The 15,170-nt window shown below is 36.5% G+C and overlaps 1 protein-coding gene across 4 annotated transcripts in view; it reads left to right on the top strand.

Annotated features, from left to right (window-relative positions):
• Nucleotides 1–15,170, top strand: part of Ttc23 (tetratricopeptide repeat domain 23) — a 94,153-nt gene that overhangs the window by 24,396 nt on the left and 54,587 nt on the right. For all 4 annotated transcript variants that reach the window (XM_076848838.1, XM_076848839.1, XM_076848840.2 and 1 more), the window contains exons 4-5: nt 3,217–3,367; nt 3,548–3,673. In XM_076848838.1, coding sequence (XP_076704953.1) covers nt 3,217–3,367; nt 3,548–3,673 — 277 coding nt within the window. The remainder of the gene's footprint in view (nt 1–3,216; nt 3,368–3,547; nt 3,674–15,170) is intronic.

Raw genomic sequence — 15,170 nt, 5'->3', positions numbered from 1 at the left:
CATATCAGAGAGGATATTTGGCCTTTAGTTTTGGGGGGATTGGCTTATTTCACTTAGCATGATAGTCTCCAGTTCCATCCATTTACCAGCAAATGCCATAATTTCATTCATGTTTAAGGCTGAGTAATATTCCATTGTGTACATATACCACAAATTTCTTTATCCATTTATCTGTTGAAGGGCACCTAGGTTGGTTCCATAGCTTAGCTATTGTGAATTGAGCTGCTATAAACATTGATGTGGCTGTGTCACTGTAGTATGCTTATTTTAAGTCATTTAGGCATAAACTGAGGAGTTGGATAGCTGGTTCAAATGGTAGCTTCATTTTAAGTTTTTTTTTAGGAATCTCCAGACTGCTTTCCAGAGTGGTTGCACCAATTTGCAGTCTTACCAGCAATGTATATGTGCCTTTTCCCCCACAAATTCATCAACATTTTTTGTGACTTATATTCTTGATAATTGCCATCTGACTGGAGTGAGATGGAATCTCAGTGTGATTTTAGTTTGCATTTCTCTAATTGCTAGAGATGTTGGACATTTTTTCATATATTTGTTGACTGTATTTCTTCTTCTAAGAAGTGCCTGGTCAGTTCCTTTGCTCATTTATTGATTGAGCTATTTTGTTTTGTTTTGTTTTTTAGTGTTAAGTTTTTTGTTATTTATATATTCTGGAGATTAATGCTCTATCTGAGATGCAGGTGGCAAAGATTTTCTCCCATTCTGTAGGCTCTCACTTCACATTCTTAATTGTTTCTTTTGCTGTGAAGAAGCTTTTTAGTTTGATACCATGCCATTTATTGATTCTCGATTTTATTTCTTGTGCTTTAGAAGTCTTGTTAAGGAAGTCATTTCCTAAGCTGACATGATGGAGAGTTGGGCCTATGTTTTCTTCTTGTAGGCACAGGGTCTCTGGTCTAATGCCTAGGTCTTTGACCCACTTTTAATTGAGTTTTGTGGAGGAGGAGAGATAGGGGTTCAATTTCATTGTGCTTCATATGGATTTCCAGTTTTCCCATCACCATTTGTTGAAGAGCCTTTCTTTTCTCCAATGTATATTTGTGTTGGCTCTGTTTTTCTTGGTATTGGCTCCATTCTTAGCCAAACTTTGCCCACATGTTAGTGGCAAATCTGCCAATAACCTTAGTTTTCCCTTCTAAGCATTTCCAGGAGAATCAGAATGTCCCACCATCAAAACCCTCCAGGGTTTGGGGGACATCCTAATTAGATCAATTTGAGTTGTGTACCACAGACCAGGAATAGTCTGATTGACCAGATCTGACTTTTCACTTCTGTGGATGCTTGGGAAGAAATTGGCTTTGGCTAGGTCACACAGATAGGATGTGCAGGGGCCAAACATATCAAAAAGAAAAAGAAGAGAGAAGGGATGCAGGGAATGCAAAAACAACATATAGCCAGGATATGGTGTCTTCTAGTTACTGACTCTGCAACCTAGGACAAGATGTCTAAGACTACATCTCCGCACTCAGCTTCTTCAACTGAAAAGCTATGATAAGGATGATGATGACACTAACTTCCCAGGGTTGGTTCCAGGAGGAAATAAAGCAATAGAAGTTGAAAATGCCACAATTCCAAGCATAGAATTATCACCCAATAATTTTGGCCAAAGCTTATAGACTGGTCTTACCTGTTAGATCAAAGACCATTGGAGCCGGAGGGAACTTTATAGATCATCTCTTTACCTACGCCCTCCCCCTCTCACCATTTTCTAGATTCTGGGGAAACAACAAATATGAGTTGAAACAGCTTGCTCTAAATCACACTATTAATAAGTAGCTGATCTGAGACTCTGACCTAAGATTTTGCATGCCAGTCCTACTGTCCTGCCATCTTGCTTTCCTTCTACAGCCTGCTTCTTTTCTGCATGAATCTTTCTTCCTCAGTTAAAAGTAAAAGCAGTCTCCAGTATCTAGTAAGGTCTTACTGAGTGCCAGGCACCTTGCTGTTTTCCATACATAACCTTATTCCATCTTCACCACAGTCCCATGAGGTGGTATTATTATTATTATCCTTTTTGTGCAGTTGGGGAAGCTGAGGACAAATTTTCCTAGTAAGTGGTGGAGCAGGGAATTCTTCCTGGGTAGTCTGACTGCAGAGCTAATGTTCTTGAACCTCAAGACCTATGCTGCCTCTAGTAGGTTCAAATTCATGTTCTTAAAATTAGGGACCTAAGTTGGAAATGCAATCTGCAATGTCTTTTGGTATATATTACATGTATCATTGGCACTAATAAATTTCTAGCAAGCAATTGAGTATATGCTTTGAAAAAGTATAAGGTGCATACAGTTCTGAGATTTCACATGAAAAGCATAGCCCTGACTTTCTCCATTAGAAAGTATATTGTTTCTGCTTTATAGATGTGAAAACAGAATTAACTTCATATTTTGACAGACTTTTCAGAGGTTTGAGATTCAATTCCATGTAATTCAGAACATAGGCCCAGGAGTGTGTGGGTGTCAGTGAAAGGGGTTATCAGTGCAGGAGAGGAGGATGGGAATGTGGGAAGTGCAAAGCACTGGATCCCAGCTGGTGAACTTTGCATCACCAACTCACAGATTAATAAGTCTGTGGAAGAGCACTGGAATCCTGTGGGAAATCAGTTCTCAGTAGTAATTTTTCATCATTCTATTTAGTTTCATATTAGCCTAGTACCCCACAGAAAGAGATTATGGCAGTGGTTCATGACCTCACTGCAATTGTGTTTGTAAGTTTTAAAGATGATATCATATTTGTATTGTTAAAATAACTTTAACATCACGATTATAGACAGGTGAGCAGAAGATTCAGATTTTTTGTATTTCATTAAGATTGCTGTCACTGTCACAAAGTCAGGATTAAGATTCATGAATAACTTACTTCCTTCCCAGAATATGATAGTCCTTGTATACCATTTTTTTTATAATTATTGGTCACATGTTTTACATCTGATATTGGTGAGGTTTCAAAGTTTTTCAGTTCCAGCTTGTTCAAGTTTCTTACTTTCTAAAAAGGCCATTTGGGAAATATTTTTTTCTTGAGTACTTGATATAAAACAATTCTTTGGTTACTACAGTCATGACAATATCCCTGCTGCCCAAATACATCTCCATGTGCCACTTGACAATGTGGTGGGACTGTTAAATTTGCTAGCCACAGAGAACTGTATTGATATCCAGCTGAGAATAAGAGAAACTGAGACTTCTTCTTCTCTGTCCATAGGATATGCACTGCAAGCAAAACAACACGCAGAAAAAGCCAAAGAAATCCTCACCGACTCCATTGTGCCTCCCTTTACTGACAATTCAGATGTTTTCAAGTGTTCCATAGAACTGTTCTATACCCTGGGGAAAGCCCTTCTCTCCCTTCAAAAGTATCCTTTTGTCTCTGATCTTTACACATAGAAATACTGCTCATATAATACTTGTATATAATTCTCAAGGTCAAATAAAAAGCTAACAGATAACTCGGGAAGGGTAAGAGCCAAGGAAGTTCCAAGACTTGGGGTCCCAGAATCTAGAACCAAGAGGAAACTTTCCTAAACACAGTTCAGATTTAAAGAAGCTACAGAGAATTTGAGAAAAGCAGAAAGACTTTCAAAGGAGCTGCTACAATGTGGAAGGATTGTACAGGAAGAGTGGATAGAAATCCAAGCACGGATCAAATTGTCATTTGCACAGTGAGTTTTTTTTTTTTTTTAATTAGTTGCTCAAGACAATACAGTGATCTTGACATATCATACATTTGATTCAAATAGGGTATGAATTCTCATTTTTCCACGTATACAAATTGCAGGATCACACTGGTTATACATCCATGTGTATACATACAGCAATCCTAGTGTCAGTTGTATACTGCTGCCCTCCCTATTCCCCCTCCCCTTCCTTACCCTCCCATCACTATTCTCTACCCATTCTACTGTGACACTTATCTTTCTCTCTCTTTTTTTTCTTCCCTTCCCCCTCACACCATCATATATGTATTTTGTGAACCCATGAGGGTCTCCTTCCGTCTTCCGTTGCACAGTGAGTTTCAAGTTTAAGACTTTGTATGCATGGCAGCTAGAGGTCCTTTTCCAGTAGAATCTGTCTTCAGATAGAAGGAGCTTCTTCATGGGGCTGTGTTGATGGCTTCTCTTAAAGCCATTATCCAGATGTAGAAGAGGAGCACAGTTATGTCAGAGCAGCCCCTACCAAGACATACATTCTGGACATTTACTTGGTGTCAAGTGCTCTCATATCCACCCAGGGTCCTACAGTCCTGATCATCATCCCCTTGACTTTCGTCCTGCTCCCCCTCTCCATCTACTGCCCTGTGTCCTTTCCCTTTCTCATTTTCTTCACTCTCTCTGATAGCTTCAATAGATTGATTTTTGTGACGAGGACCTCCAAGGAGAAAGACCTTTAAACATATCCAATTTGTGATGTTGAAAGGATTGTTCTTTGTTCCTCATCCCACACCACACTCACCAAATAACCTAACCTGGAAGTGTTGTAAAGAGAAAGTGATGGGCCCTTGATTTTGTGCCCAAGCCCATCCCCAACCCCATGTTGATTCCCCAGAGTGTGGGATAGTAGAGTATCCATGATCTTCAGAAGTTGGATAAGTGGGGAAAGAGGGTGGAGAAAGGTCTACTCTAGAAGAGGCAAAGAATCCCAGTTGACCTACATGACCACCCTTAGCCAAAGCTGGAAAAGAATTCAGTTTACATTCACAATCAAGAGAACTCACAGAACCAGTGGGATCATTTTAAGAGAGATAATAGCAAAGGACCCCAAGAGAACACATGTAATGCTACCATATGAATAGAAACTGAGAAGGACCAACTCAGACTCAAGCTTTTAAAGGTATTATCTTTTGTGATTACAATTCCACCTTCTTATTTTGTTTTGTTTGGCGTTTTTCTGGACTGCTAGGCCAACATTAGTCTGTCATACCCTTTGGTATGCTTTTGTAAATTAAATTTTTCCCTTAAGCTCAGATTTTTACCCTCATTCTTGCCCCTCTCACAGCATAGATATCTATATTAATGATGATCTCTCTTCTAACAAGGATCTCCAAAAAATAAATAGTATTGTTTTATGTATTAGTATTATTTATGTATTTATGTGTTTTAAGTTTACAAAATTTTTAAAATTTTTTTGTAGTTGTAAATGGACAGAATGCTTTTATTTTATTTGTTTATTTTTATGTGGTGCTGAGGATTGAACCAAGTGCCTCACACATGCTAGGCAAGTGCTCTGCTGCTGAGCTACAACCACAATACATATTTTATTCTGTTTCTTAACTTTTTAATTGTCACCTGTACTTTAGTTCCTGTGCCTTTGCCACATTTTGCTTTTCCATCCTCCTAGCAACAGACCCTCAGCTTGTCCCCACACAGTGCTGTCACCAATATTTATATGCATCTTCACTTATGTAAGTGAGACTCTTTCTGAGGTTTATTTCTCAGGATTGCTGGGTCAGGGGAGAAATGTACTTCAAGTTCTGTAAGCACTGGCCAATTGCTATTGCCATCTCCATCCCTGTTTGCAAGACAGACAGATTCCTTTTTTCTCCCCTCCCCAACAATGTTTGTCCTTGTTGATCTTTCTAGTTGTTGCCAACCTGATGCATGTAACATGTTATCTAATTATTTTTTAAGTCTATTTACATTTTTTTATTAAAGTGTTCAATTACCTCCTCATATGCTTCTTAGCTGTTTCAGATTCCTCACCTGTGAATTAGCCTATTAGTATTCTTTCTTATTTTTCTTTTGGGATTCCGTATGCTTTTCCTTTTGACAATCAAAACTTTCTTGTATGTTATGAATATTAATATATTGCCTCTATTTTCTTACATCTATTGCCCATTTATTAATTTTATCTTCAGTGTTCTTCATGGAATAGAAATTTTTTGTTTCACTAGAGTTAAATTCAAATTTCATTTTTACATTTTAATTTATGTGTTAGGAGCTTGTTTAGAAAGTGTTTCCTACACTAATATCAAAGATATTATCTGAATTTTCCCTATAAGACCTGCTTTAGCTCTACCTCATATACTTTAACATGCAACATTTAGCACTGTCTTCATGTTCTTAGTATTTTGTAACTTAGTTTAGAAATTACTCCTTAGTCCAAAGATTATTCAATGATATATATTTTAATATGCAGATATATGTTATCTTTCAAGGTATTCTGATGCACTGATTTCTAATTTTATTGCCTGATGCACAGAAACAAATTTTCATGTTATTGATCTTTTGAAATTATTGAAGATTCCTTTATGAACTAGTCCATGGTTGACTTTTGTGAATGTTCCAAATGTGGTTCAAGAGAAATTTTAGTCTTTATTATGTTTAATGTTCTAATACATCTGAATTAGGTTGACCTTATTAATTCTATTATTCAAATTTGCATCTTTATTTTTGCCAATTTAATATATGAGTTTTTAAGATGAGTATGTTTAAATATTCTAGGGCAATTAGTGGTCTACCCACATCTCCAGGTTCTGGTACTTGTTATATATACTATGGGGCTGTTTTGTGGAGGGGAGGAGAATTCAACAGCAACATATCCTTTTAATCTATTACTCTGTTGAATCAGTCTTTTTGTCCCCATCTCTGTATCTTGCCTGATATTATACCATAGCTCTCTTGGTACACATTTTCCTAAAATACCTTTCCTCATCTTTTAAAATCTTTATTTGTCTTTAAGTTTCCTTTCATCCTACCAATTTTCCTATTCCTTTCTTGCTTTCTTTTAGTCAAATATTTTTATCATTCCATTTTCTTACCCACTGACTCGTAAGTTATGCCTTATTTTATTTTCTAATGATTTTTATTGAATTTATCATTTACTTCCCTGACTTATTATAATCCAATGGTAAATTAGTCAATTAACTGTTTCCTGGACAATACTAGGACATGTGACCACATTAATACTCTTTCCCTGTTTGGGCTCATGTTGTCCTGTATTTAAGTCACCATATATTTAACACCACAGGTAAGCACTAAGAAGAAAAAGATATTTGTAGTAAATACAGATGAAAAAATTTTCATGTATAGAATCTGTGAAGAACCCCAGATATGATTAAAATGAAGATAAACAACTGAATAGAAAAATTGAATGATAGATTTTTCACAAAATAGGATAGCCACCTTACTAGTATAGTAAACATGTTCAGGGAAATGAAAACTACAGTCATAAGTTACTACTCCAGTCCCACTAGAATGGCTAAAACTTTGTAGGAAACTGATAATATCCAGTGTTGGCAAAGATGTGGTACTCAGTGTGGTACTCAGATACGTTCTCTCACATGCTGCTATTTGGAGTATATTTGATATAATTGCTTTAGAAAACCAATTGGCATTTTGTATTCAAATTTGAATATTTGAATATCCTTTGACCCAACAATATCACTCCTAAATATAAAAATGCATGCCTTTATCCACTAAGTGACACAGCCAAATATGTTCAAAACTATATTATTTGAATTGGCAACAGCCCAAATGTTCATCAAAGTAGAATAGTCAAATTGTGATCTGTTCATACAGATTGTCAGACTTCTAGCTTAATATCATGGATGACTCTTGTAACATAATTAGTAAAACAAACAAACAAAAAAACATACTATAGGATTCCATTTATATGAGGAAAAAGAGGATTGTGGGTGCTTGAGAGGAATTAACCCAGACCCACCCAAAATCTCTTCCTGCCCAGAATTAGACACTATTCTATATTGTTAGGCAGAAAATAGACAAATCATAGGTCCAAGATCTGATATGTGTTGCATCTGCTGAGACCCGACTAATGTATCAGTACTTAGGGTTGAACCCTGTTGCTACAAAACAGCAACAGAATCTGGCACTTTCTCAGGAGTGCTTTCCAAACCAGCAATACCAAGCCTTGCCAGCAGATGGCAGACTATGTATACATCTCTGCTGAATAAACAAAAAGAACTTAAGTTCACATTCCAAGCTGTTCTACAAAGTTACTTTCGTGTTTAGCAGAGTTGTTTTAAATTATGTCATTTCTTTTCATTTTGATTTTTTACTGTGACATCTTCCCTGGAACACATATGTCTCAACCACATGATTATCATTCAATTACTTTGCTTTGTTTGCTTGTTGAAATGTGAATATTTGGTCTAAATTGATATGCTTCAGGAAAAAAATAAGGCTTCATTTTTGTACATTTCTGTAGTTGCCCTTGATCTACAAGGGCCTTTTGTTTTGGCAGGTCTTAGAAGTAGAAGGTCAGGATAATTTCTCAGGCAACTCTTGTAGGATTTATATCCCTCTTAAAAGGATATCTTTTAGTGTATCTTCTTCCTCCATCTGCCTCTCCTTTTATGGTGACCATTAGGCCTGGCTAGTGCCTTTCTCTCTGGTCTGACAGATAAGTGCTTCAGGGTGACTCATGTTTCATGCCATCCATCCCTGATTCAGCCTGAAGCTTCTTCCCTCTATGTCTCCTCCTTTGCACCTGTATACCCACTCACCTTTAAAAATTACTTTTCTGTGTGGCATGAGGATAATGACCAATTGAGATTGCTGCTCCAAAACGTATGATCTGACTCCCTGTGACTCCCTGAAACTGTCTTTGGAGGCTTCCAAACCTTGCCCAGTGAGCAAATGGCCTGGTGTGGCTAAGTTGAACTAGCCCAGGAATAAGCAAACACTTTTCTTTCTTCAGAGTATGAACAGGACACCTGTCAAGTATGTCTAGGCAGTATGACATTGTACAATTAATAACATGGACTTTGGAGTCAGAACCCCTAGGCTCAAGTCAGTGTTTGTTCAGATTATCCTGCAGTAGAAACTTGGGCAAGTACCCTGCTTCCTATGAGGCTCACTCTACTCCTCTGATAGTATCAAAATGAGAGGATCTCAGAGGGTTGCTGTGAATATTAAATGGCCACCATGTTAAAGCATCAAGGTACATGGTAGACTCTCAAAGAGATAGAGAGAGAGAGAGAAGAAAGCAAGCAAAGAAGAAAGGAGGAGGGGGTGGGGAGAAAAGGCCAGATCACATTAGCTATCAATTACTGTGTCAAGTTGTTGCTAAGTGCTTTGCATACTTCAACCATTTCATCCTCAGCCCTTTATGTGAGGTGGATATTATTATATTTCCATTTTCAAATGAAGTATCTGAGGCTGAGAGAAGGGAGGTCATTTCCAAGGTCATTGTGAAGACATGGCAGAGCACAGCCTGGTCTATCAAACTCTGGTGTCCAGGCTGCTAACCACAGTTTGGATCACAATTCACTAATGCAGAAGGGAGTTCTCACAATGTGCTCAACAGCAAAGCCTCTGCTTGTATGGAGAGAGACCTAGGTGTAAGTTCTTCCTCACTCTGACTCTAGAAAACTCCCACTATCCTCTTTGGGGATTGATTTTTCATCAGATTCCAATCATCGGCAATATTTCTGCAAACTCTTTCCTTCTCACTGTTGTACAATATTCTCGCCAAATTCTAGAGTTTTTAAATGGAAGCTCTCTGTTGCCTTAGTAATACCAAAGGAGATTGCATTTGTTTATTGCACGTTAAAATGACTCTCCATCCCTGTGAGATCCCTGAAACTTGTCTGAGATGAGATGTCATCATGTGCTCTGTGGAATCTCTGTGGATATATTTTCATTCAATAAAATATGCCATGGTTTAAGTTGTGGACCTGCCAAATTAACATACTGCCACATTCTGTTGTTAAAAATTATCTATCTTTTCATCTGTCTAGTATGTTTCCTAAAGCTACCAAACACATTATGGACACACTAGATAATAAATCCTCAAAGTATCCCCCACAGGTAGATGAAAATGGAAAGGAGAAAATATTGTTAGCCCAAACATTGCATATGAGAAAATGGAAACAGACAAGATTATCTGAAATTGACTGATGCTTTAAGTGAGTTGGAGATGGAGGTAAGACTATAATTTAGTTATTTCTTGATATAGTACTCCCTCTCAATTTCTTTTTTATTAAATATATTGTGAAACTGAAGTAATTTTATTTTCTATTTCGCTTTTTCTTTTATGTGAATGGTGTACTCTCAGTGAGCTTCAGAAGGCTCATTGTGGGCTGCATTAGCTCGATAGCCTCCATTTCTGGTTGCATTAGTGCCAGGACCCTGTAATGGTACGGCACAATGATTTCAAGGGAAGCAGGGTAGAGCATGTACTTCATTCTGGGAATGTAATGAACAACAGTGTTGTCTGTGTTCATCTTTTAAATAACATATTTGAGGCATAGTGAAGGATAGACATTATGCAAATTCCCATGTACACATCACCAAATTTACAAAAGAGAAGATTTCCAATAAATGAAAGTCCTTTATAAATTCTCCCCAATCCTATTTTCTTCCTCCACTTTACAGGCAATTGTTATGCCAAATTTAGTGTTTTCACTCTCCCAAATGTTTCTCCACCTTTGTTGCAAACGTGTATCACCATAAAAATGTTATTTTTTTATGTTTTTTAACTTCACAAATTTCCTTCTGTGGCTGCTTTTTTTCTCTGTAACATCTGTAGTTTTGAATTATATTCCTATCAATTGAACCTTGGATTCTAGACACCTCTAGTCTCTTTATACCTCCATATAGTTTTAATTGTCTGTTTTTCTTCTAATTTAATTATCCATTCTCATGAGAGAGAACATGTGAATTACCTCCAATTTTTTACTACTATAGACCCCATTTGCATGAGCATTTTTTTCTATTTCTCTTTGGGGACATAGGCAAGACTATCTTTGAGGTATACATCCAGGAATGTAATTGCTTACTTGGCCAGTATCCACATCTTCAACTTTACCAAGTTTTCTCAAACACTTTCCACCAATTTATGCTCCTATGCTCCTATAAGCAGGGTATATAAATTCTAGATACTTTACATTCAATATTTGATATCATTGTCAGGCTTTTTATCTTTGCCAATCAGATAGATACAAAATTATATCTCATGGTTTATTTAATTACATTTCCATGATGGTGGGATTGAATATCTTTTCATGTTCTTGGTCACTTAGAATTCCTTTTCTGTGATTTATCTAATTTACATCTTTTTTTTTTTTTTTTTTTTTTGGTGGTGGTGGTGCTGAGGATTGAACCAAGGGCCTTGTGCATCCTAGGCAAGCACTCTACCAACTGAGCTATATCCCCAGCCCCCTCTAATTCACATCTTTTGCTCTTTTTTCTATCAGGGGATTTGCATAAAATAAAATTTGTAGAGAGCCTTTGTATTTCTGGCAACAAGTCATATTCTGATTATATGTATCCTATGTGTACCCAGTGTATAGTTTGCCTTTCCAACTTCTTCTGCTCTGCTTGATGCACAGAAATTGTTATCTTTAATGTGACTGAATCTGCCTATCTTCTCTGTTGCTTGGCACTTTTATTTGTATCTGTGTGAGAAATCCTTCCCTACCTAAAGTCACGGGATTACTTTTCCTTATATTTTCTCTCAAATGTATAATAGATTTGCTTTTTTAAATTTAAGCTTCTCATCCATTTGGAGCCTTTGTATTCATGCCATTTGTATTTGTGGTAATTTCATATGTTTAAAATTTGTGTTTACCTATCTTTTCTAACTTTTCTTGATGAATCTATATTGTTCTTAAAATAACACATTAAAAATTTCAAAAGTTCAGTTGGCTAAGTAAAAATGTTTACCTCGCACAATATTTTCAATCCCTTTGGATTGATTCTGCCTATTATTTTGACTTACCAGAATCTTATGTGGGTGGTTGTGTAGTGGAAGGGAGACCACAGGGTAGCCCATTTCTACATGAGGGCAGTCTGAGGTCGAATGCAGGTTGGGAAGGAAGAGGAGTAAAATAGTATTCTGTATAGGCATTCAGTACCAACCTATATGGCTCACTTCCGTTTGCAAAGCACCTTGACTGACATCTTGCTTAATTCTCACAGCAATCCCATCAGACAGCAGAGTTCAGATGAGGAATCCAAGGTTCAAAGACATCTGATTCTTACCCAAGCTTTGTTAAGTGTGCATGCTCCTGCTGCAGTACTTGCAACTAATTGCCCTGCCTCTTATCCTTTTCTAACTTTTCTCCTTCTTCTCCTTCTCCTTCTTGGCTTTCACTGGTTAATCTAGTTTGTCCTCAACCTTATGATCCTCCAACCTCAGCCTCTCAAATAGCTGGGATTCCAATTGTACACCATTATACTGGGTTCTTTTCAGTAAACATTTCTCTGAGAGGCAGATATTTGAAGGATGACTTTTTGACATTGAAGAAGTGATGTAGTGTTAACTTGGAGTAATAAGCTGTGCTTTGTGCTTAGATAGTTAGTGGCTATAAGTTGCCCACAGTCTCTCTCCATCATTACAACTTCCAAACACTTCTCTGTAGTATCCAATCTCAGGAAATGAAGTATTGTTGCTATATGAATTAATGCATGCCTTGTAATGTTTTATTTTCTCTCATTTATAAGCTTGACTAAGCTTTGACATTTGCTTCTTTTTAAAGCAGTTGCCCAAATGAAATCATCTTGGTGTTTGTATTTGCTTTATTAGTCTTCCATGACTTTAACAGGCAGCCTTAGAAACAAAGGACCCATTCTTTACTTCCTTGGCACAATCTGCATCATTTTTGAACATAAGAAAGGAAAAAGATGAAGACGATTTTCCTTTGCTCAAATATCAATGGCATTGTCTAAGTTCTCTAGGCTAAATTAGGTGGAAAAAATAAATCTAAAGTCATTTTGAAAGTATGCAACTTTCTCCCAATTCTAAATCAGAGATCAACAAACTTTCTGTAAAAGCCAAGGTAGTAAATATTGTGGGCTTTATGATTTTAATGATAACTACTCAACTCCACCATCGTAGTTTGAAAGCAGCTATAGGCAAAGCATAAACCAATACGCATTGCATCATGGCAAAAGTTTTATTTACAAGAACAAACAGCAAATGCGGTCCTAGACCAGAGTTTCCTGACCCCTATTTTGGATTATTTCAGTGTTGTCTACCAGGAATCTAATTCTTTAACTAAGTGATTTCTTATCAATTATATATTTCAGAGCCTCTCCCTATTATCAAAGCTTCTAGTTGGTTTTTATTTTCTGCAAAAGTAAAGTATGATAATTGCAAAGATGATGACAATTCACTACATCCTAAGCTCATTAAGAGTCAAAGGGAAGTCTGGCATTATAGGGCACCTATTAACCTCTTTCTTTCCAAGATTAGGGTTGCTGTGAGCTATAAACTTACTTGGTTCAGGCACATATTAATCTCTAACCTCTTACTGTGTTTTAAACCTCTTCAACGATGATAGAAGACAGACAGGTTTGTAAATTGTCCAATCAGCATTTTATTCCATTATGGTCATCAGAACCACAGATCTGAAAAGTATTTTTACTTTTATCATTTAATTCCTTTAGAGAGCAAACAGATGTGAAAAACATTCAATGACTGAGTTGAAAATAAGACCTATTTTTTGCAGCTATTTAGTCACTTTCTCCCATTATGTCTCAGTTTACCCATATCCCTTTTGGGAATTGTAATTCCTTTTTGTATCAGACTTTTGTGGCACCAGAACAACCAAAGCAATTCTGAGCAAAAAGAACAAGAGGAGGCATCACAATACCTGATATCAAAATATAATATAGAGTCATTGTAACAAAAACAGCATGATATTGACATAAAAAAATGATACATAGACCAAAGAACAGAATAGAGGATCAGGAATAAACCCATGTATCTGTAGTCATCTGATTTTCAACAAAGAAACCAAAAACATACATTGGAAAAAAGACAGTCTCTTTAACATATGGTTGAAGAGGGAAAACTGAAAATCCACCTGTAAAATATTGAGACTAGATTTCTCTCACCCTGTAAAAGAGTCAACTCAAAATAATCAAAGACTTTAATATAAGACCTGAAACTTTGACACTGCTAGAGGAAAACAGAGGAAGCACTTAAAGATATTGGTACTGAAAAGCACTCCAGTAGCTCAGAAAATAATAGTAAGAACTGAAAAAATGGGATGGCATCAAATTAAAAAGCTTTTGCATAGGAAAAGAAACAATCAACAGTGAAAAGACAGTGTATAAATGGGAGAAAATCTTTGCCAGCTAGTGACCTGACAGGATTAATACCCAGAATATATTTTTTAAAAATTCAACACCAAAAGAACAAGTAACCCAATCAATAAATAGGCAAATGAGCCTAACAGACACTTCTCAGAGGAAGAAAGCACAAATGACAAATAAATACATGGGAAAAATACTCAACATCAGGGAAATGCAAATAAAAACCATACTGAGATCCCATCTCACCCCATTATCAAAACACAAAAGTGACAAATGCTGGTGAGGATTCCAGGGAAAAGGAACTCCTACACTTGGTGGGAATGTAAATTAGTATAGTCATCATGGAAACAGCATGGAAGTTCCTCAAAAAACTAAAAATAGAGCTATTATATGATCCAGCTACACCACTCTTGGGTATATATGCAAGGAAATAGAAGTCAGCATACAAAAGATTCCTGCATACCCATGTTTAGAGTGGCCCTGTTCATAATTTACCAAGTTATGGAATCAGCCTAGATGCCAATCAATGGATGAATGGACAAATAAAATGTGATATATATGCACAATGGAGGAATATTATTTAACTATAAAAAAGAATGAAATCCTATTATTTGCAGGAAAATGGATGGAAGTAGAGATCATCATGTTAAGTAAAATGAGCCAGTCTAAGACAAGTATCACATGTTTTCTTTCATATATTGAGATTGGAAAGAAAAGAAAGACAACATGAGAGCAGAAGGTGGCCTACTGGCAAGGGAAAGGAGATCAGGGGAGGAGAAACAGAGGTAAGAAAGGGTAGTAGGGAGGGTGGATCAAAGCATGTTATATACATATAGAGAAATGTCACAATGAAACCCGCTGATTTGCACAATTAAAGTGCACTAATAATTATGATAATAATAAAAAGATTCTGAGATGAAGGGCAACATAGGAGGAATTGATTCTTTCATTAAGAGTTTTGTACACAGAATCTTCCCATGAAAGAAAATGGTCTTAGAAAATATTTTGGAGAATATTTTTAAATGCTTGTCTTTCTGTTTGCTGAGAAATATCTAGGGACACATTTTTATATGCAAGATTCTTACCCTAAGAAGCTGAAAGAATATTTTCCCACTGCCACATTTACTTATAACATTTAAATTAGCATTTTTGATAT

This window comes from Callospermophilus lateralis, chromosome 3 (genome assembly GCF_048772815.1).
Source record: "Callospermophilus lateralis isolate mCalLat2 chromosome 3, mCalLat2.hap1, whole genome shotgun sequence".
Taxonomy (NCBI): domain Eukaryota; kingdom Metazoa; phylum Chordata; class Mammalia; order Rodentia; family Sciuridae; genus Callospermophilus; species Callospermophilus lateralis.
This window is presented reverse-complemented; position numbering and strand designations above follow the sequence as displayed.